The 23,608-nt window shown below is 39.6% G+C and overlaps 1 protein-coding gene across 6 annotated transcripts in view; it reads left to right on the plus strand.

The window, feature by feature from the left end:
- Positions 1 to 23,608, plus strand: part of ankfn1 (ankyrin repeat and fibronectin type III domain containing 1) — a 167,371-nt gene that overhangs the window by 74,266 nt on the left and 69,497 nt on the right. For 5 of the 6 annotated variants that reach the window (XM_061876025.1, XM_061876024.1, XM_061876026.1 and 2 more), the window contains one exon: positions 22,773 to 22,810. The exons of the other annotated variant lie outside the window; for it this stretch is intronic. In XM_061876025.1, the coding sequence (XP_061732009.1) occupies positions 22,773 to 22,810 (38 nt within the window). The remainder of the gene's footprint in view (positions 1 to 22,772; positions 22,811 to 23,608) is intronic. 6 annotated transcript variants of the gene reach the window in all.

Below are 23,608 nucleotides of genomic sequence, written 5' to 3' on the forward strand. Positions count from 1 at the left end.
ACAGTCTATTATACAGCATTATTCACTTGTGAATAATATAAATACAGTCTATTATACAGCATTATTCACATGTGAATAATGCTGTATAATAGACTGTATTTATGTTATTAAAATGAGGAAAATGCTGTATAGTAGACTGTATTTATATCATTCACATGTGAATAACATAAATACAGTCTATTATACAGCATTATTCACAAGTGTATAATATAAATACAGTCTATTATACAGCATTATTCACATGTGAATAACATAAATACAGTCTATTATACAGCATTATTCACAAGTGTATAATATAAATACAGTCTATTATACAGCATTATTCACATGTGAATAACATAAATACAGTCTATTATACAGCATTATTCACATGTGTATAATATAAATACATTATACATTTAAGTACAGTCAAAAAGGAACATATGCATTATACAGTCTGATGGCTGTCAGTATGAAGGACTTGCTAGGAAATAACGGCTGTGTAACATTTATTTGCCCTGTTATTCTTATGTAACCGTGGAAATAAAACCTCCTAGCCTACAACAGTGGTACTCAAACTGCCAAAGAATCACTTGATGAAATATTCAAACACAGTGTTACCGTTCAAACAGCGTGGTCAAAAATATGAAATATACTTGTTAAATAACCCCCCCTGCCTTGTTGTTAATGAATACTTAGACCTACTACGCCACTGAGTTTTAATGTTGGAGAGCCAAGTGTTTTTTAAGGCGGTACTTTGTTTTTATTAACCCTGTGATGTAAAAAAGTGTCTGAAAGCGGACATTAAAGAGTGGAATAATGGCAACACGTGCGGCTGAAGATCATGTGACCGCTAAATAATTGACAACACAGGCAGGCCAGCGACAGAAACATCCCAGAGTTCTGCCTGTCATTGCTCTGTGGAAAATCCCCCAAAGCCTCATGGGTAATTTCCCTCGCTGTCATAAATCTCCTCAATGTTTGCCTTGTCATTTAGAGCAAAGTTGGTCCGCTGCTAGGCTTGTTAGCAACCTGCTGCTTCTCCCCCAGGTCAACTCATCCACTTGATGGGAGCCACCAGTGGTTGGCAACATGGTGCACGTGCCTTGTTTGGACCACATTCTAAAAATATGAAAAGTGGAATAAAGGAGCAAACAGGTGAAATATAGCGAGGAAAAGTTGCAATGTTCACTAAAAACACAAAGCTGCTATGCATGCGTGATCTCTGCAGACACGAGCATGGTCCTATTGTATTCCACAAGATGATGAAAGTCATCTAATTAACAGTCATTTTCTTTTTCCCCTGACTTTATGACCTTTATGAACCTCTTCTTTGGAGACTCCATGAAAGATCTTTCTTATCTCTCTATTTCAGGGGTCGGCAACCCGCGGCTCCGGAGCCGAATGCGGCTCTTGGATGACTCTGATGTGGCTCAGCTGCATACGTGTGTATATATATACTGTATGTATATATATATATGTATATATACTGTATGTATATATATATGTATGTATATATATGTATGTGTATGTATATATATGTATGTATATATATGTATGTGTCTATATATATATATATATATATATATATATATATATATATATATATAACCCGAGGGTCACTGGTTCAAATCCCACCTGGAACCAACCTCGTCACGTCCGTTGTGTCCTGAGCAAGACACTTCACCCTTGCTCCTGATGGGTGCTGGTTGGCGCCTTGCATGGCAGCTCCCTCCATCAGTGTGTGAATGGGTAAATGTGGAAGTAGTGTCAAAGTGCTTTGAGTACCTTGAAGGTAGAAAAGCGCTATACAAGTACAACCCATTTATCATTTATATATAGGGGCGCAGTGGGAGAGTGGCCGTACGCAATCCGAGGGTCCCTGGTTCAATCCCCACCTAGTACCAACCTCGTCACTTCTGTTGTGTCCTGAGCAAGACACTTCACCCTTGCTCCTGATGGGTGATTGATGGCAGCTCCCTCCATCAGTGTGTGAATGGGTGTCAAAGCGCTTTGAGTACCTTGAAGGTAGAAAAGCGCTATACAAGTACAACTCATTGATCATTTATTTATTTATATCACAACCCTCAGTGTAACCTATATGGCTGTTAATGGGTTGTACTTTTATAGAGCTTTTCTACCTGCAAGGTACTCAAAGCGCTTTGACACCCATTCACACACACATTCACACACTGATGGAGGGAGCTGCCATGCAAGGCGCTAACCAGCAAGGGTGAAGTGTCTTGCTCAAGGACACAACGGAAGTGACGAGGTTGGTACTATGTGGGGATTGAACCAGGGACCCTCGGGTTGCGCACGGCCACTGCGCCACTGTTGTGCAAGTATGCCTTGCAGTCGCTTCCGTGTGTCTGCAGAAGGTACATACAACATGTGAATGGGCTGGTAAGGTGTTTGTTAGGGTTGTAGAGGGCGTTTAATGCATTGTCAACATAGCACGCCCTTATTATTGTTGTTTGGGTGAAAACCAGCAGACATTCCAGAGAATAGTTGCTCTGAAACTCAGTAGTCTACCGGAAAAATTGAGATGGTTGGCAAATGTGATGTTGTCAAGAAAACTCGTGGGCCGCACTTACATTTTCATGTTAAGGTGGGGGTTGTCTGAGACTCCTGGTTATTACAAAGCAAAACAAAACTTTGTACGCTGTGTTATTTCATTTTAAATTTCAAAAGAGTCTTGTGACTCCCATAGTTTTCTTTATTTTGTGAAACGGGTCAAATGTTGATTGGCAACACTAAATGGTCCCTAGTGTGTGAATGTGAGTGTGAATGTTGTCTGTCTATCTGTGTTGGCCCTGCGATGAGGTGGCGACTTGTCCAGGGTGTACCCTGCCTTCCGCCCGATTGTAGCTGAGATAGGCGCCAGCGCCCCCCGTGACCCCGAAAGGGAATAAGTGGTAGAAAATGGATGGATGGATGGGTGGGTCAAAATGGCTCTTTGAGTGGTAAAGGTTGCCCATCCCTGCTCTATTTGAAGGACTGGAACAGCAAGAACAAAACAGCAATAAGATATTTTCTGATCAAACTCTACACTCAAACTGTTAGACTATCGTGTGCATGAAGTCGCCAAGAAGAAACCCTGATGTAAGCCTTTTCTTTTAAGTAATATCAACATTGATCACAGCTGTTGATCCACTTTATGGAGGAATGTCGTTCATCATAGAACTGGCACTCAATGGTAGTCAACTTTATCCAAACAAATAATTTAAAAAAAATTCACAGCCTAGTCTGTTTGCCTTAAAACAAAATGTTGGCATAGAAAACATACAATAATAATACAGATCTGACATTGATCTAGAGATTTAGGTGTTGAAATTATTTAAAAACAAAAGTATGACTTATTTTTAACACTTTTATGAGTGCATGCCCTAATCATTTTAGAGTGGTTGTCTTTTTAAACTGTCATTTCTTGAAAAATAATAATAAATGAAAATCAATGTTGTTATGAATTATTGACCAATTTATCGCTGAAATTAGTTCACATCACATATTCCACTTTGAAAATCTTTTTGATGAAAATATTGCATATTTTGTGTTTTTGCCATGGAGAGGGTTTTGACAATACAAAGTACTAAAAGGAACTATTTATTGACAAACAGACATGAAGTTTATCTATAGATTCAAATGTTGAAAAAAACATTAATATAAGACTTTTTTAAAAAAAATTTTTATGACTGGGACACTTCTTGGTCCTCGGGACCAAACATATGTTGTGTGTTTGCCGTAAAAAAAAACTAAGTTTTTGAAAAAAAAGGGCATAGAAAACATAAAATAATGAAAATGACAGAAAGATCGGAAGTTTGTCCCGAGATTAAGGCGTTGAAAGTAATAAATGAAAAAAATACAAATAGTTTTTAACACTTTTATGAGTGCATGGAGCCCTTTTGGAGCCCCAACATTTTAGAGGAAAATATACAAACTAATTTAAAACAATGTTATGAATTATTTGTTGGCTCTATTTGATTACTTCCTAATCAAATATTACACTTAGAAAATATTTTTGATACATGTTTTGCATATTTTCTGTTTTTGCCAAAAGCAGAGTTTTGAGAAAAAGAGAGTAAAACACAAAAAATTTAAGCGTAGAATATAAATTAATATAAGACTTTTTTTTTTTTAAACAATTTTTATGACTGGGGAAACTTCTCAGTCTTCGGGACCAAACATATTTTGTGTGTTGGTCTTAAGAAAACAAAGTTTTTCTTGACAAAAAGGGCATAAAAAAAATTAAATAATATAAAGAACAGATCTGAAGTTGAGCTGGAAATCTAGGCTTTGAAAGTAATAATGAAAAAATACAAATAATTTTGAACACTTTTATAAGTGCATGGGGCCCTTTTGGAGCCCCAACAATTTTAGGGAAAAATATATTTAATTAAAATCCACATTGTGAATTATTTGTTGGCTCTAATTACTTCCTAATCAAATATTCCACTTAGAAAATCTTTTGATGAAAATATTGCATATTTTCTGTTTTTGCTAAATGCAGAGTTTTGAGAAAAAGAGAGTAAAACACAAAAAATGTAAGCGTAGAATAAAAAATTAATATAAGACTATTTTTAAAACAATTTTAATGACTGGGACCCTTCTCGGTCCTTGGGACCAAACAAATTTTGTGTGTTGGCCATAAGACAACAAAGTTTTTCCTTGACAAAAAGGGCATGGAAAACATAACATAATAAAAACAACAGATCTGAAGTTGATCTCGAGATCTAGGTGTTGAAAGTAATAATGAAAAAACAGAAATCATTTTTAACACTTGTATGAGTGCATGGGGCCCTTTTGTATCCCTTAAGGAAAATATACAAAATAATTCAAATCAACGTTATGAATTATTTGTTGGCTCTAAATACTTCCTAATCAAATTTTCCATTTAGAACATCTTTTTTATGAAAATATTGCATATTTTCTGTTTTTGCCAAAAGCAGAGTTTTGAGAAAAAGAGAGTAAAACACAAAAAATGTAAGCGTAGAATAAAAAAGTAATATAAGACTTTTTTTAAAACAATTTTTATGACTGGGACCCTTCTAAGTCCTCGGGACCAAACATATTTTGTGTGTTGGCCATAAGACAACAAAGTTTTTCCTTGACAAAAAGGGCATAAAAAACATTAAATGAGCCCTTAAGGAAAATATACTAAATAATTAAAGTCAACGTTATGAATTATTTCTTGGCTCTAATTACTTCCTAATCAAATATTTCACTTACAAAATCATTTTGATGAAAATATTGCATATTTAGTGTTTTTGCCAAAAGCAGAGTTTTGACAAAAAGAGCAAAACTAAAACAAATGTAAGCATAGAATAAAAAAAAAATTATAAGACTTTTTTTTATTTTCATTTTATTTTATGATGTTAAAAGTAATCATAAAAAAAAATATAAATATTTTTTAACACTTTTATGAGTGCACGGGGCCCTTGTAGAGCCCCAATAATTTTAGGGGGATTTTTTAAAAATTGACATTGCTCAAAAAAGAATGATAAATTAAAAACGTTGTTATGAATTATTGATTGGCTCCAATTACTTCACATCAAATATTCCACTTTGAAAATATTTTTGGATGAAAATATTGTATATTTTGTTTTGTTTTTCCATGAAAGCAGGGTTTTGACAACAAATGCTGAAATTAACTTTATTTTCACAAACAGACCTGAAGTTGAGCGTTAAAAAAAATGTAAATACTTTTTTCAAAACAGTTTTAATGACTGGGACCCTTCTCGGTCTTTGAGACCAGACTATATATATATATATATATATATATTAAAATAGAATTGGTAGGTGTGCGGCCCTCAGTGACAAAAGTTTGGACACCCCTGGTTTAGCTGCTGATGCTGAGGACACCAGCAGGGGGCAAGCTTGTCCTCCTCTCTAGGAGTCTCCTGGACTCTGAAGCAATGCTAACATGACTACTGGACCATCCATTTTCTACCGCTTATTCCCTTTGGGGTAGCAGGGGGCGCTGGTGCCTATCTCAGCTACAATCGGGCCACCAGATTTCAAATGTGGAGTGGAAATGTTAACACGGTGATCAGTCTGACTGTGAGCCAGCTTCTTGTCTCCGTCAACACAGAAAGAAACTAACAAAAACTGACCTTCTTCCAAACCCTAAACTGATCTGGTGTGACTGTGGGGTTTGAGAAACATAAATAATAAATGTAAACATTCTTATTTGAAGTGTAAATTCCTCTGGTTATAATCCCTCAGCTATCAATGCAGAAAGTAAATGTCAACACAAGCATAGAAAACACTCAATGTCAACAAAATAGGAAAATCACATTGAACACGTAAATCATGAATATGTAAGAAATGTCTCAAAAAGTGTAAGAAAATCGTGCAAATTGTGAAAATGTAAGCGTAGAGAAAGCTGTGAAGAAGTATTTTATGCAGGTTTTTTGAATAGAATAGAAAGTACTTTATTGATCCCTGGAGGAAATTCAGCACCACAGTTTGCTCACAATAGACAATAAACACTTAGCTATTTTTCACATGTGAATAATATAAATAAATGTTATTATACAGCATTATTCACATGTGAATAACATAAATACAGTCTATTATACAGCATTATGCACATGTGAATAACATAATAATATACAGCCATCAGACTGTATAATACATGTGTTCCTTCTTGACTGCACTTAAATGTAGAATATATTTATATTATTCATATATTATATATATAATATATGTTATATATTATTTGTTATTATTATTGTTTATTGTGAGCGAACTGTGGTGCTGAATATCCCCCAGGGATCAATACAATACTTTCTATTCTATTCATAAATACAGTCTATTATACAGCATTATTCACATGTGAATAATATCAATCAATCAATCAATCAATGTTTATTTATATAGCCCCAAATCACAAATGTCTCAAAGGACTGCACAAATCATTACGACTACAACATCCTCGGAAGAACCCACAAAAGGGCAAGGAAAACTCACACCCAGTGGGCAGGGAGAATTCACATTCAGTGGGACGCCAGCGACAATGCTGACTATGAGAAACCTTGGAGAGGACCTCAGATGTGGGCAACCCCCCCCCTCTAGGGGACCGAAAGCAATGGATGTCGAGCGGGTCTAACATGATACTGTGAAAGTTCAATCCATAGTGGCTCCAAGACAGCAGTGAGAGTCCCGTCCACAGGAAACCATCTCAAGCGGATCAGCAGCGTAGAGATGTCCCCAACCGATACAGGCGAGCGGTCCATCCTGGGTCCCGACGAGCGGTCCATCCTGGGTCTCGACTCTGGACAGCCAGTACTTCATCCATGGTCATCGGACCGGACCCCCTCCACAAGGGAGGGGGGGACATAGGAGAAAGAAAAGAAGCGGCAGATCAACTGGTCTAAAAAGGAGGTCTATTTAAAGGCTAGAGTATACAGATGAGTTTTAAGATGAGACTTAAATGCTTCTACTGAGGTAGCATCTCGAACTGTTACCGGGAGGGCATTCCAGAGTACTGGAGCCCGAACGGAAAACGCTCTATAGCCCGCAGACTTTTTTTGAGCTCTAGGAATCACTAATAAGCCGGAGTCTTTTGAAGGCAGATTTCTTGCCGGGACATACGGTACAATACAATCGGCAAGATAGGCTGGAGCTAGACCGTGTAGTATTTTATACGTAAGTAGTAAAACCTTAAAGTCACATCTTAAGTGCACAGGAAGCCAGTGCAGGTGAGCCAGTACAGGTATATATGTATGTATATATGTATATAAAGGTATATACAGTACAGGCGTAATATGATCAAACTTTCTTGTTCTTGTCAAAAGTCTAGCAGCCGCATTTTGTACCAACTGTAATCTTTTAATGCTAGACATGGGGAGACCCGAAAATAATACGTTACAGTAATCGAGACGAGACGTAACAAACGCATGGATAATGATCTCGGCGTCTTTAGTGGACAAAATGGAGCGAATTTTAGCGATATTACGGAGATGAAAGAAGGCCGTTTTAGTAACGCTTTTAATGTGTGACTCAAAGGAGAGAGTTGGGTCGAAGATAATACCCAGATTTTTTACAGAGTCACCTTGTTTTATTATTTGGTTGTCAAATGTTAAAGTTGTATTATTAAATAGAGGTCGGTGTCTAGCAGGACCGATAATCAGCATTTCCGTTTTTTTGGCATTAAGTTGCAAAAAGTTAGCGGACATCCATTGTTTAATTTCATTAAGACACGCTTCCAACTGACTACAGTCCGGCGTGTTGGTCAGCTTTAGGGGCATGTAAAGTTGGGTGTCATCAGCATAACAGTGAAAGCTAATACCGTATTTGCGTATGACGTCACCTAGCGGCAGCATGTAGATGCTGAAGAGTACAGGGCCAAGGACCGAACCCTGGGGAACTCCACACGTTACCTTAACATAGTCCGAGGTCACACTGTTATAGGAGACGCACTGCATCCTATCAGTAAGATAAGAGTTAAACCATGACAGGGCTGAGTCTGAAATACCAATTCGTATTTTGATACGCTCTAATAAAATATTATGATCGACGGTATCGAAAGCAGCGCTAAGATCGAGGAGCAGCAACATAGATGACGCATCAGAGTCATAAATACAGTTTATTATACAGCATTATTCACATGTGAATAATGTAAATACAGCCTATTATACAGCATTATTCACATGTGAATAATATAAATACAGTTTAATATACAGCATTATTCACATGTGAATAATGTAAATACAGTCTTATACAGCATTATTCACATGTGAATAATATAAATACAGTTTAATATACAGCATTATTCACATGTGAATAATGTAAATACAGCCTATTATACAGCATTATTCACATGTGAATAATGTAAATACAGTTTATTATACAGCATTATTCACATGTGAATAATGTAAATACAGCCTATTATACAGCATTATTCACATGTGAATAATGTAAATACAGCCTATTATATGGCATTATTCACATGTCAATAATGTAAATAGTGTGTAGCTGGCTGGGAATTATCTGCACATGTGATGGAAGAATGCACAGTGCCGGGTTGAAATTCTACTGAATTTGCATTAAATTAGGTCGTTTTAGCTAATCATGCTGCAAGATCTAGCATGTTGCAATTAATGTTTATCCCCTACTAATTTACCGTTAATTCCCATACATTCCTGTTAATTCCCTTGGAAAGTTTCCAACTTTGAATATTCCCGGAATTTAACAAACCTAGCAATGACCTTTATAATTTTCTTAAAAAGGCTCAAAAGTGTAAACATATAAAACATCTAGTTATGAATGAGTACTAACATATTTATTGTTTTATCGTTTTGCCATATTTTCTAATGTTGCTTTTTGTACAAAGTACTTTGTTTACAGACATTTAATGACTTCTTTAAATGAAAAAATCTTATCAGTTTATATCATTTATAGAATGTGGTCGTGTTTAGAGACTTGACTTCTGTCCCTCCATGTCCCTGACATCACACTCGCTTGGCGCTGTTGTTCTAGTTTCACTTTCTCTTCTTAGAAGCCACCATTGTCCTTTTAATATTTGCACATTTTGTAGATGGCTGTCCGCGGGTGTATCTGCAGTATATATAAAAATCACATCACAGACATGCTGACAACGCTCCAGCCAATGGCGTGTGTTTTTGTTTACATCCGGTTTCGCAAGCACGGTTTTCAGTGATCAAAGTCTTTTTTTGCTGGTCAAGTTTTCGGTACATCACTTGTCAATAGTGCACAATTATTATGCTATATTTATCAATTTATTTAATGTTTTATGTTACTGTGGTTGGGATTAGATGTCAGTTTTTCCCATGTTTACAAACACAGCGTCCGTGTCTGAAAGGTGATTGGTGGAGAATGGGGAAGTGTTGTGGGTCCGGAGAAGTGCAGACTACGGTGACGAAAGTGTTTTCACATTTTGTAGATGGCTGTCCGCAGGTATATCTGCATTGTATATAAAAATCATGTCCACATCACAGACATGCTGACAATGGCGTGCGTTGTAGTGATAATTATATAGGCTATATTTATCAATTAATACTGCAATGACGGGCTAATATTAATATTTTATGTTCCTGTGTTTACAAACACACTATCCGTTTAAATGATTGATTGATTGATTGAAACTTTTATTAGTAGATTGCACAGTACATATTCCGTACAATTGACCACTAAATTGTAACACCTGAATAAGTTTTTCAACTTGTTCAAGTCGGAGTCCACGTTAATCAATTCATGGTAAATTCGTGCCTGAAAAGTGATTGGTGGAGAATGAGGAAGTGTAGTTGTGTGTTTGGCGGGGAAGTGCGGACTTATGGAGACAAAAGTCTTTGCATGGGAGGTAAAACCTGTTGGAATTGTGCCATTGGTTATCATGAGATTGGGAATAAAAGTTAAAAATAGCATCAGAATTTGTGTCATTTCTACAATATATTACTTTAATTTGTCTTCAAGTAAGAAAACAACTTAATGTACAAGGTGTGGTGGTAATAAAAATGCGGTCACGGCGCGCCACATTTATTTACATTAGGGGAAACCCTGAGTGACGACCACGGTTAGAGTCCCGGGCGGAATGGAAAAAGACTACGTTGGTTAGAGTGGTGCCGTGACCCGGATACGGGTGAGGCTCAGTGTGGCTGCGTAATGTGTACGCAAGGAAACCTCACTCCCTGACAACCTCAAGCGCAACGCTGGCTTCCGAGTGGATGGCCCCCGTGCTTTTAGCTCGCCAGTCAGCGTGTTGGCCTGTCATGCGGACGCCAAGGTTTGGAATGTAAAAAAGGCAGGTGTGTTGCGTACACTGTGGTGTGTATTGAGCGGACTGACGGCGTAAATGTGTCCATTTAGCGCAGAACTGGTGTGGACTTCTTGGCTGCGTTGGAGTGCTGAGGTGACGCCCGGTGTTTACTGTCACCTGCATAGGAGGGACTTGTGTACGCCGGCTGTTTACTCCCACATTTTTCTCAGGCTCCTTGTACACAAACACTCCTGGACCCTGGCACAGTGGCGTACTCAACGCCGGCGCTGCCGCGGGACTAATCACGTCAGGGCGCAAGTCGAGCGTAGTCTTTCTGAGCACCCATTAAGCTGCCGCGCCGCTCCAAATCCTCCATGAATCACCCCGCCGTGAATTATTAGCCGCATAAATTCAGCCTGCCATCTTATTGAGCTTAATCCCTGAAAAGGAAAAAAAAACAGGAGCTGATTGGCATCAGGAGAGCCCGTCGCCGCGTCAACAAATGTAGGCAAGACATGGTGTGCGGTGCAGCAAAGAAGGAGCTGCTTTACCTTGAAGGATTGTCTTGGTGCTCCTTCACAGCCAAACAAAACAAGCATTTTACTAGCACTTTCACTCTTTAATTGCCTCCAAATGTCTCCGAGTGTCTGCTGTGTAGTGTGCACACAGGTCCAAGTCCTCAAGTAGACCGCGCGTCTAATTACCATCACGTTTGTCACCTGCACACCAAGTTAGCTGACGTTCAAATGCAAAGCTGGCAAATGGTGCTTTTAATTAGGCCTGGTGGGATGACCCCAACAGTCCACCAGGGGCGCTGTTGGTCGTTGTTAAAGTTAAAGTAACGCATTTCTTTGAATTGCCACCAGGTATTTAGTATGCGCCTGACTAGAATTACTGCCGGGTGTAACTCGTTTTGCTAAATAATTAGCGCATGCTTAGTATTACCGCCATCTCAGGATTAACGGCAGGTCAAACTCGTTTCGCAAAATATTATTTTTATTCGCGCAACTCTAGAATTTCCGCCGGGTCAAACTCGTTTCGCCAAATAATTAGCATATGCCTAAAATTTCCGCTGGGTCAAATTTGTCACGTCACGAGTGACACTTCACCTGTCATCATTTTCAAAATGGAGGAGGCTGATTTCAATCATTTGAAATCGCATAAAGGGAAGAAGATTAAGAGCTATTCAGTAAGATTTAAGGTCCAAGCTATTGAATGTGCTAAAAAGAAAAGCAAGCAGCTATGTTTTATTAATATACCGTAGCTGCGTGTGTCAAATATGAGTTAATAAATGACTCCTGCCTCCTGGTGGTAGAGGGCGCTAGTGATCCTTCTTGTGACTACTCGGCTGCAGAAGAAGTGACAACAAGCAGCAAGAGTGAGCAGCGATCGTTTATTTTTTATTCTTGCTTGCACTTTTAACATGGAGGATTACATATCTAAAACAAAACAGTTTTTCTAAACTGGACTTTCAATGGAAGCAGGAGGTAATAAAGGAAGATCTCCATCGAGACAGAGAGACCTTTAAAACTGAAGAAAGATAAGGAAGACTTTTATAAACAAGTTATCGATGCTTTTGATCAGAAGGAGCTGTGCATGGACTTTATTTATAAGTAAAGGTAAGACCTTAATAAAAAAAAATTAATAAATGTGCTTTTCATGATGGTATCCTTACATCACACTCAAATTTATAAGCACAGGCCTAATTTTACCTCATGCCTTTGGTAAGCGCCGGAGTGAGAAGATGTTTTAAATTAATTAACGCCCCGGCGGCAATTCAAGGAAATACGGCCACACACACTAGTTGTGGCCAAATTATTCTTTGCATTTGACCCATCACCCTTGATCACCCCCTGGAAGGTGAGGGGAGCAGTGGGCAGCAGCGGTGGCCACGCCCGGGAATCATTTTTGGTGATTTAACCCCCAATTCCGACCCTTAGTGCTGAGTGCCAAGCAGGGAGGTAACGGCTCCCATTTTTATAGTCTTTGCTATGACTCTGCTGGGGTTTGAACTCACGACCTACCCATCTCAGGGCAGACACTCTAACCCAGAGGTCGGTAACCTTTTTGGCTGAGGGAGCCAAAAAGCCAAATATTTTAAAATGTATTTCCGTAAGATCCATATACCGTATTTTTCGGACTATATTATTCATGTTTCCATTGTTCCTAAGGCAGCCATGACGGCGGTGGCGATGCTATCTTCTCATTCTCACGGGTTCGCCGTCATTCCATGACTCAAATGTTCCCGCTTTGAGGGCGGAATAGAGGCTGTTTGATTGAGAAAGAGTTGACAAAGTGAATGTAAGAAGAGGGAACCAGATGGCACAGGAGTGAATAAAGGGGTGACTAACATGGACGGGAATAGAGGTGGTCGTCACGGTGACCACATCAAGCTACGCTTTATTGGCCTGGTCGCTTATCGGCACCAATATTTGGCACTGTGATGTATCGGCTACGACGAACCACATCAGAAGATACAATATCTACACCAGGGGTCAGCAACCTTTTTGAAAGCAAGAGATACTTCTTGGCTACTGATTAATGCCAAGGGCTACCAGTTTGATACACACTTATTTAAATTGCCAGAAATAGCCAATTTGCTCAATTTACCTTTAACTCTATGTTATTGTTAATGATTAATGATATTTATCTGTGTGGAAATACTGATCATCTTAATGATCTTAATGATTGTAGTCAGCTGGAGGCGTGTCTTAATGAAATTAAACAATGGATGTCCGCTAACTTTTTGCAACTCAACGCCAAAAAAACGGAAATGCTGATTATCGGTCCTGCTAGACACCGAACTCTATTTAATAATACAACTCTAACATTTGACAACCAAACAATTAAACAAGGCGACACGGTAAAGAATCTGGGTATTATCTTCCACCCAACTCTCTCCTTTGAGGCACACATTAAAAGCGTTACTAAAACGGCCTTCTTTCATCTCCGTAACATCGCTAAAATTCGCTCCATTCTGTCCACTAAAGACGCTGAGATCATTATCCATGCGTTTGTTACGTCTCGCCTCGACTACTGTAACGTATTATTTTCGGGTCTCCCCATGTCTAGCATTAAAAGATTACAGTTGGTACAAAATGCGGCTGCTAGACTTTTGACAAGAACAAGAAAGTTTGATCACATTACGCCTGTACTGTATATACCTTTATATACATATATACATACATATATACCTATACTGTATATACCTTTATATACATATATACATATATATATACCTATACTGTATATACCTTTATATACATATATACATACATATATACCTATACTGTATATACCTTTATATACATATATACATACATATATACCTATACTGTATATACCTTTATATACATATATACATACATATATACCTATACTGGCTCACCTGCACTGGCTTCCTGTGCACTTAAGATGTGACTTTAAGGTTTTACTACTTACGTATAAAATACTACACGGTCTAGCTCCATCCTATCTTGCCGATTGTATTGTACCATATGTCCCGGCAAGAAATCTGCGTTCAAAGGACTCCGGCTTATTAGTGATTCCCAAAGCCCAAAAAAAGTCTGCGGGCTATAGAGCGTTTTCCGTTCGGGCTCCAGTACTCTGGAATGCCCTCCCGGTAACAGTTCGAGATGCTACCTCAGTAGAAGCATTTAAGTCTCACCTTAAAACTCATTTGTATACTCTAGCCTTTAAATAGACTCCCTTTTTAGACCAGTTGATCTGCCGTTTCTTTTCTTTTTCTTCTATGTCCCACTCTCCCGTGTGGAGGGGGTCCGGTCCGATCCGGTGGCCATGTACTGCTTGCCTGTGTATCGGCTGGGGACATCTCTGCGCTGCTGATCCGCCTCCGCTTGGGATGGTTTCCTGCTGGCTCCGCTGTGAACGGGACTCTCGCTGCTGTGTTGGATCCGCTTTGGACTGGACTGTCGCGACTGTGTTGGATCCATTATGGATTGAACTTTCACAGTATCATGTTAGACCCGCTCGACATCCATTGCTTTCCTCCTCTCCAAGGTTCTCATAGTCATCATTGTCACCGACGTCCCACTGGGTGTGAGTTTTCCTTGCCCTTATGTGGGCCTACCGAGGATGTCGTAGTGGTTTGTGCAGCCCTTTGAGACACTAGTGATTTAGGGCTATATAAGTAAACATTGATTGATTGATTGATAAATATAAAAAAAAGGGTATTTCTGTCTGTCATTCCGTTGTACTTTTTTTTTTCCTTCTACAGAAGGTTTTTTGTAGAGAATAAATTATTTAAAAAAAACACTTAATTGAACAGTTTAAAAGAGGAGAAAACACGAAAAAATATGAAAATTAAATTGTGAAACATAGTTTATCTTCAATTTCCACTCTTTGAAATTCAAAATTCAACCGAAAATAAGAAGAGAAAAACTTGCTAATTCAAATATTTTGGAAAAATATAAAAAAAAGAATTAATGGAACATCATTAGTAATTTTTCCTGATTAAGATTAATTTTAAAATTTTGATGACATGTTTTGAATATGTTAAAATACAATGAAGTTAAAAAGTTAAAGTAGCAATGATTGTCACACACACACTAGATGTGGCCAAATTATTCTCTGCGTTTGACCCATCACCCTTGATCACCCCCTGGGAGGTGAGGGGAGCAGTGAGCAGCATCTGCACTTTGTTAGAATATATAAAAAAAATTGGACCAAGCTATATTTCTTTTTTTTCTAGATTTTCCAAAAATTTTAAAAGAAATTCAAAAGACTTTGAAATAAGATTTAAATTTGATTCTACAGATTTTCTAGATTTGCCAGAATAATTCTTTTGAATTTTAATCATAATAAGTTTGAAGAAATATTTCACAAATATTCTTTGTCAAAAAAACAGAAGCTAAAATTAAGAATTAAATTAAAATGCATTTATTATTCTTTACAATAAAAAAAAAATGTACTCGAACATTGATTTAAATTGTCAGGAAAGAAGAGGGAGGAATTTAAAAGGTAAAAAGGTGTCTAAAAATCCTTTTTAAGGTTGTATTTTTTCTCTAAAATTGTCTTTTTAAAAGTTATAAGAAGCAAAGTAAAAAATAAATGAATTTATTTAAACAAGTGAAGACCAAGTCTTTAAAATATTTTCTTGGATTTTTCCATTTCTATTTGAGTTTTGTCTCTCTTAGAATTAAAAATGACCAGCTTGCTAGTAAATAAATGAAATTTAAAAAATAGAGACAGCTCACTGGTAAGTGCTGCTATTTGAGCTATTTTTAGATCAGGCCAGCGGGCGACTCATCTGGTCCTTACAGGCGACCTGGTGCCCACGGGCACCGCGTTGGTGACCCCTGATCTACACATATGATACCAATATTTAAATAAATCAATAGTGATTGAAGAAGATGAATAATAGGCACCAGCCCTTTCGTCTTGCATTTGTTTTTTGAAATATTACTCACTTTGTCGATGATCTTGCCCCCACGCCGCTTATCTGTCAAAACTTTATATTTTTTTGCCGTGAAATCCAGTTTTTGTCCTTCTTCCCTGGCATCTTCCTGCTCCCGTTTTGTCTGTTTTGGCTACTGGACTCGCTCGACAAGGCTATGACCGCAATACTTTAAAGGAGCGCCACCAGTTTCATGATCAATCAAATAACGTGACAGAGATGGACGGACATGAAGACCACAGAAAAAATGTCTCTGCCAAAAATGCAAACTTTGTGTAGATATCTTGACAAACATCAGAATTCAATTATCCCCTCAACTCCCCCCAAAATGGATTAACTCACTGGAATAAAAAAGACAATATAACATACATCCATAAACGTGGACGCATGTGAAAATTGCAATATATTTATCCGTACAGTAATCTATTTATTTATTTATATATGTTTATTTATTATATATATATATATATATATTAATATATATATATCTTGATTGGATTATCCAAAGAATAGTGCTCGATACCGTGGTAGAGCGCAATATGTAGGTGTGGGAAAAATCACAAGACTACTTCATCTCTACAGAACTGTTTCATGAGGGGTTCCCTCAATCATCTCCTGATTATTGAGGGAACCCCTCATGAAACAGTTTTGTAGAGATGAAGTAGTCTTGTGATTTTTCCCACACCTACATATTAATATATTTATATATTATTTATGTATTTATTTAATTATAAATGCACCTTATTGCTTTTTTTTTTATCCTGCACTACCATGACCTTATGTAACGAAATTTCGTTCTCATTTGTGCTGTAAAGTTCAAATATGAATGACAATAAAAAGGAAGTCTAAGTCAAAATATGTGATGGTTGTATAAGTAAAGAAGGTGAGGCAGCAGCTCACACATTCTCATACTTTCTGTAACATCCAGGAAGAAATGATCTGGAAAAATGTCTCAACTATAATCTAGGTGAAGGAGCCCAGAATAGTTTTTATTGAAAAGTTAACAATATTTTAGAAACCTTACAATGTATTAAAGCCATCAAGTGTTATAGCAGCCTTCCCGGTGTACTGGAGAGGAGGCGACACCGGATAGTCCAACCTCGGATTCTAGAGGAACAGTGAGGTTTTCGTCCTGGTTGTGGAACGGTAGACCAGCTCTAAACTCTGGGCAGGGTCCTTGAGGGTGCATGGGAGTTTACCCAACCAGTCTACATGTGTTTTGTGGACTTTGAGAAGGCATTGGACCGTGTCCCTCGGGCAGTCCTGTGGGGAGTGCTCAGAGAGTATGGGGTATGGGACTTTCTGATTGTGGCGGTCCACTCCCTGTATGATCAGTGTCAGACCTTGGTCCGCATTGCCGGCAGTAAGTCGGACACGTTTCCAGGGAGGGTTGGACTCCGCCAAGGCTGTCCTTTGTCACCGATTCTGTTCATAACTTTTATGGACAGAATTTCTAGGCGCAGCCAAGGCCTTGAGGGGTTCTGGTTTGGTGACTGCAGGATTAGGTTTCTGCTTTTTGCAGATGATGTGGTCTTGTTGGCTTCATCTGGCCGGGATCTTCAACTCTCACTGGATCGGTTCGCAGCCGAGTGTGAAGTGATTGGGATGGGAATAAGCACCTCCAAGTCCGAGTCCATGGTTCTCGCCCGGAAAAGGGTGGAGTGCCATCTCCGGCTAGGGAGGAGACCCTGCCCCAAGTGGAGGAGTTCAAGTACTTCGGGGTCTTGTTCACGAGTGAGGGAAGAGTGGATGGTGAGATCGACAGGCGTCTTTAGTAAAGCGGACGCTGTATCAATCCGTTGTGGTGAAGAAGGAGCTGAGCCGGAAGGCAAAGCTCAATCAATCAATCAATCAATGTTTATTTATATAGCCCTAAATCACAAATGTCTCAAAGGACTGTACAAATCATTACGACTACCACATCCTCGGAAGAACCCACAAAAGGGCAAGGAAAACTCACACCCAGTGGGCAGGGAGAATTCACATCCAGTGGGACGCTAGTGACAATGCTGACTATGAGAAACCTTGGAGAGGACCTCAGATGTGGGCAATGGACCGAAAGCAATGGATGTGGATGGAGCGGCTCTAACATGATACTGTGAAAGTTCAATCCATAGTGGCTCCAACACAGCCGCGAGAGTCCAGTTCAAAGCGGATCCAAGACAGCAGCAAGAGTCCCGTCCACAGGAAACCATCCCAGGCGGAGGCAGATCAGCAGTGTAGAGATGTCCCCAACCAATACACAGGCGAGCGGTCCATACTGGGTCTCGACCCTGGACAGCCAGTACTTCATCCATGGTCATCGGACCGGACCCCCTCCACAAGGGAGGGGGGGACATAGGAGAAAAAAAGAAAAGAAGCGGCAGATCAACTGGTTTAAAAAGGAGGTCTATTTAAAGGCTAGAGTATACAGATGAGTTTTAAGGTGAGACTTAAATGCTTCTACTGAGGTAGCATCTCCAACTGTTACCGGGAGGGCATTCCAGAGTACTGGAGCCCGAACGGAAAACGCTCTATAGCCCGCAGACTTTTTTTGGGCTTTAGGAATCACTAAGCTCTCAATTTACTGGTCGATCTACGTTCCCATCCTCACCTATGGTCATGAGCTTTGGGTCATGACCTAAAGGACAAGATCACGGGTACAAGCGGCCCAAATGAGTTTGGGTCTCTCCCTTAGAGATAGGGTGAGAAGCTCTGCCATCCGGGAGGAACTCAAAGTAAAGCCACTGCTCCTCCACATGGAGAGGAGCCAGATGAGGTGGTTCGGGCATCTGGTCAGGATGCCACCCGAACGCCTCCCTAGGGAGGTGTTTAGGGCACGTCCGACTGGTTGGAGGCCACGGGTGCCACGGCCCTGCTTTTGCCAACCTAGTCACTGCCGTCATGTCCTTGGGCAAGACACTTGACCCACCTGCTCCCAGTGCCACCCACACTGCTTTAAAAATGTAACTTCGATATTGGGTTTCACTATGTAAAGCGCTTTGAATCACTAGAGAAAAGCGCTATATAAATATAATTCTCTTCCCTTCACGGGGAAGACCCAGGACAAGTTGGGAAGACCATGTCTCCCGGCTGGCCTGGGAACACCTCGGGATCCCCCGTGAGGAGCTGGACGAAGTGTCTGGGGAGAGGGAAGTCTGGGCTTCTCTGCTTAGGCTGCTGCCCCCGTGACCCAACCTCGGATAAGCGAAGTGAAGTGAATTATATTTATATAGCGCTTTTCTCTAGTGACTCAAAGCACTTTACATAGTGAAAGCCAATATCTAAGTTCCATTTAAAGCAGTGTGGGTGGCACTGGGAGCAGGTGGGTAAAGTGCTTTGCCCTAGGATGGCGGAAGCGGGAATCGAACCTGCAACCCTCAAGTTGCTCTACCAACCGAGCTATACCGCCCCTAAGCGGAAGAAGATGGATGGATGGGAGTTATTGTGTTGTAGACAAATGTCATGTCGTGACCAATTTTCCCAGGTGATATTTAGAAATAAAATGTCGATGCTTCTCTTAGACACACGTAAAAAGGTGTTTTTGATGATAAATTAAAGACGACATCCAACATTATGTCACTCCTGGTCCCACCTTTCCTAAAAAAAATAATGTTCAAAAACAACTTAAAGATTGTCCAGATGTTTACTGACATATAATATTCATCTTTGATAACTTTTACAGCAAATGGATATCACCTTTTAGATATCGCTTTTTGGTTTCCTTGACGACTAACAATCTGACAAAACCTCTAATCTGATGTCTAAAGAGGATTGATCAGCCTGGTCTTCTTCTGGGCCGGGTCACAGGGGAGTCGAGGAGAAGAAGTCCAAAGACCTGAACAGCTCAGTGCTGGCACCATTCAGCCGTTAAAGTTCCTCCCGCAGACCTCGCCTGACGCGGGGGATCACCGTAACTTGCCGCCGGCGCGCTCGTCGCCTTCAGCACGGTCCGATTGACCCGAGTCAAGCGAGAAGAACTGAGGAGGCGGAACAGACTCAGCCTTTGTCTGGAAGACAGCACAAACATTTGTACTCGCACCTCTAAAAATCTCCTCTGCTCCGGTGAACACTTCTCATCCTCCTCCTGCTTCTCTTGCTCCTGTCTTCACGGGCGTGAGGATTCCAACTCTAGCAAACCTTCATGCTTTTAAAGGAGAAAAAGGCCCGTTTCCATATGAGTTGGGAAATTGTGTGCGTTTTCCTTGCCCTTATGTGGGCCTACCGAGGATGTCGTAGTGGTTTGTGCAGCCCTTTGAGACACTAGTGATTTAGGGCTATATAAGTAAACATTGATGATGATGAAGATGTAAATATAAACAGAATACAATAATTTGCAAATCATGTTCAAGCCATATTCAGTTGAATATGCTACAAAGACAACATATTTGATGTTCAAACTCATAAACTTTATTTTTATTTTGCAAATAATAATTAACTTTAGAATTTGATGCCAGCAACACGTGCCAAAGTAGTTGGGAAAGGGCATGTTCACCACTGTGTTGCATCACCTTTTCTTTTAACAACACTCAATAAACGTTTGGGAACTGAGGAAACTAATTGTTGAAGCTTTGAAAGTGGAATTCTTTCCCATTCTTGTTTTATGTAGAGCTTCAGTCCTTCAACAGTCCGGGGTCTCCGCTGTCCTATTTTACACTTCATAATGCGCCACACATTTTCCATGGGACACAGGTCTGGACTGCATGCGGGCCAAGAAAGTACCCGCACTCTTACTACGAAGCCACGCTGTTGTAACACGTGCTGAATGTGGCTTGGCATTGTCTTGCTGAAATAAGCAGGGGCGTCCATGATAACGTTGCTTGGATGACAACATATGTTGCTCCAAAACCTGTATGCACCATTCAGCATTAATGGTGCCTTCACAGATGTGTAAGTTACCCATGCCTTGGGCACTAATGCACCCCCATACCATCACACATGCTGACTTTTGAACTTTGCGTCGATAACAGTCTGGATGGTTCGCTTCCCCTTTGGTCCGAATGACACAAAGTTGAATATTTCCAAAAACAATTTGACATGTGGACTCGTAAGACCACAGAACACTTTTCCACTTTGCATCAGTCCATCTTAGATGATCTCGGGCCCAGAGAAGCTGGCGGCATTTCTGGATGTTGTTGATAAATGGCTTTCGCTTTGCATAGTAGAGTTTTAACTTGCACTTACGTCCCACTGGATGTGAATTCTCCTTGCCCTTTTGTGGGTTCTTCCGAGGATGTTGTAGTCGTAATGATTTATGCAGTCCTTTGAGACATTTGTGATTTGGGGCTATATAAATAAACATTGATTGATTGATTACAGATGTAGCGACAAACTGTATTTAGTGACAGTGGTTTTCTGAAGTGTTCCTGAGCCCATGTGGTGATATCCTTTGGAGATTGATGTCGGTTTTTGATACAGTGCCGTCTGAGGGATGGAAGGTCACGGTCATTCAATGTTGGTTTCCGGCCATGCCGCTTACGTGGAGTGATTTATCCAGATTCTCTGAACCTTTTGATGATATTATGGAGCGTAGATGTTGAAATCCCTAAATTTCTTGCAATTGCACTTTGAGAAAGGTTGTTCTTAAACTGTTTGACTATTTGCTCACACAGTTGTGGACAAAGGGGTGTACCTCGCCCCATCTTTTCTTGTGAAAGACTGAGCATTTTTTGGGAAGCTGTTTTTATACCCAATCATGGCACCCACCTGTTCCCAATTAGCCTGCACACCTGTGGGATGTTCCAAATAAGTGTTTGATGAGCACTCCTCAACTTTATCAGTATTTATTGCCACCTTTCCCAACTTCTTTGTCATGTGTTGCGGAATCGAATTCTAAAGTTAATGATTATTTGCACACAAAAAATGTTTATGAGTTTGAACATCAAATATGTTGTCTTTTTAGTGCATTCAATTGAATATGGCTTGAAAAGGATTTGCAAATCATTGTATTCTGTTTATATTTACATCTAACACCATTTCCCAACTCATATGGAAACGGGGTTTGTAGTATTTTTATTACCATATCTGTACTTTATGTAGTTATTTGATTAGCATATATGTACTGTATGTAGCATTTTGATTAGCATGTCTAGACTGTATGAAGTACATTCATTACGATATCTGTACTGCATGTAGTCCTTCATTATCATATCTGAACTATATGTAGTACTTTGATAAGCTTACTGTAGTGTATGTAGTACTTTTATGAGCATACTGTAGTGTATACAGTACTTTCAGTAGGATATCTGTACTGTATGTAGTACTTTCAATATTGTACTGTATATAGTACTTTGATTAGCATATATGTACTGTATGTAGTACTTTTATTACCATATCTGTCCTGTTTGTAGTATTTTATTACGATATATGTACTGCATGTAGTCCTTCATTATCATATCTGAACTATATGTAGTACTTTGATGAGCATATCTGTACTGTATGTAGTACTTTCATTAGCATATCTGTACTGTATGTAGTACTTTCATTTTTGTACTGTATATAATACTTTGATTAGCATATATGTACTGTATGTAGTATTTTGATTACCAGATATGTACTGTATGTAGTACTTTGATTAGCATATCTGTACTTTATTCCATCAATGTGACAAAATAATGATGACTCAAACATGTGCAGCATGATGATGTTTTTTCTTCTTCTTCTTCTTCTTCTTCTCTACAGAGTCTGGGAGCTCCCAGCAGATACGACTCCAGGAAGAAGTAAGTCTTGACACACCACATGTCATGTTGGAACTCTACCTCGTTTTAATGTGGCCCACATGTCTTAGGCAGTGTTGGAACTCTACCTCATTTTAAAGTGGCCCACATGTCTTAGGCAGTGTTGGAACTCTACCTCATTTTAATGTAGCCCACATGTCTTAGACAGTGTTGGAACTCTACCTCATTTTAAAGTGGCCCACATGTCTTAGGCTGTGTTGGAATTCCACCTCATTTTAATGTAGCCCACATGTCTTAGACAGTGTTGGAACTCTACCTCATTTTAAAGTGGCCCACATGTCTTAGGCAGTGTTGGAACTCTACCTCATTTTAATGTGGCCCACATGTCTTAGGCAGTGTTGGAACTCTACCTCATTATAAAGTGGCCCACATGTGTTAGGCAGTGTTGGAACTCTACCTCATTTTAAAGTGGCCCACATGTCTTAGGCAGTGTTGGAACTCCACCTCATTTTAAGGTGGCCCACATGTCTTAGGCAGTGTTGGAACTCTACCTCATTTTAAAGTGACCCACATGTCTTAGGCTGTGTTGGAATTCCACCTCATTTTAATGTAGCCCACATGTCTTAGACAGTGTTGGAACTCTACCTCATTTTAAAGTGGCCCACATGTCTTAGGCAGTGTTGGAACTCCACCTCATTTTAAAGTGGCCCACATGTCTTAGGCAGTGTTGGAACTCTACCTCATTTTAAAGTGACCCACATGTCTTAGGCTGTGTTGGAATTCCACCTCATTTTAATGTAGCCCACATGTCTTAGACAGTGTTGGAACTCTACCTCATTT

The sequence above is a fragment of the Nerophis ophidion genome, linkage group LG17, assembly GCF_033978795.1.
Source record: "Nerophis ophidion isolate RoL-2023_Sa linkage group LG17, RoL_Noph_v1.0, whole genome shotgun sequence".
NCBI classification, from domain to species: domain Eukaryota; kingdom Metazoa; phylum Chordata; class Actinopteri; order Syngnathiformes; family Syngnathidae; genus Nerophis; species Nerophis ophidion.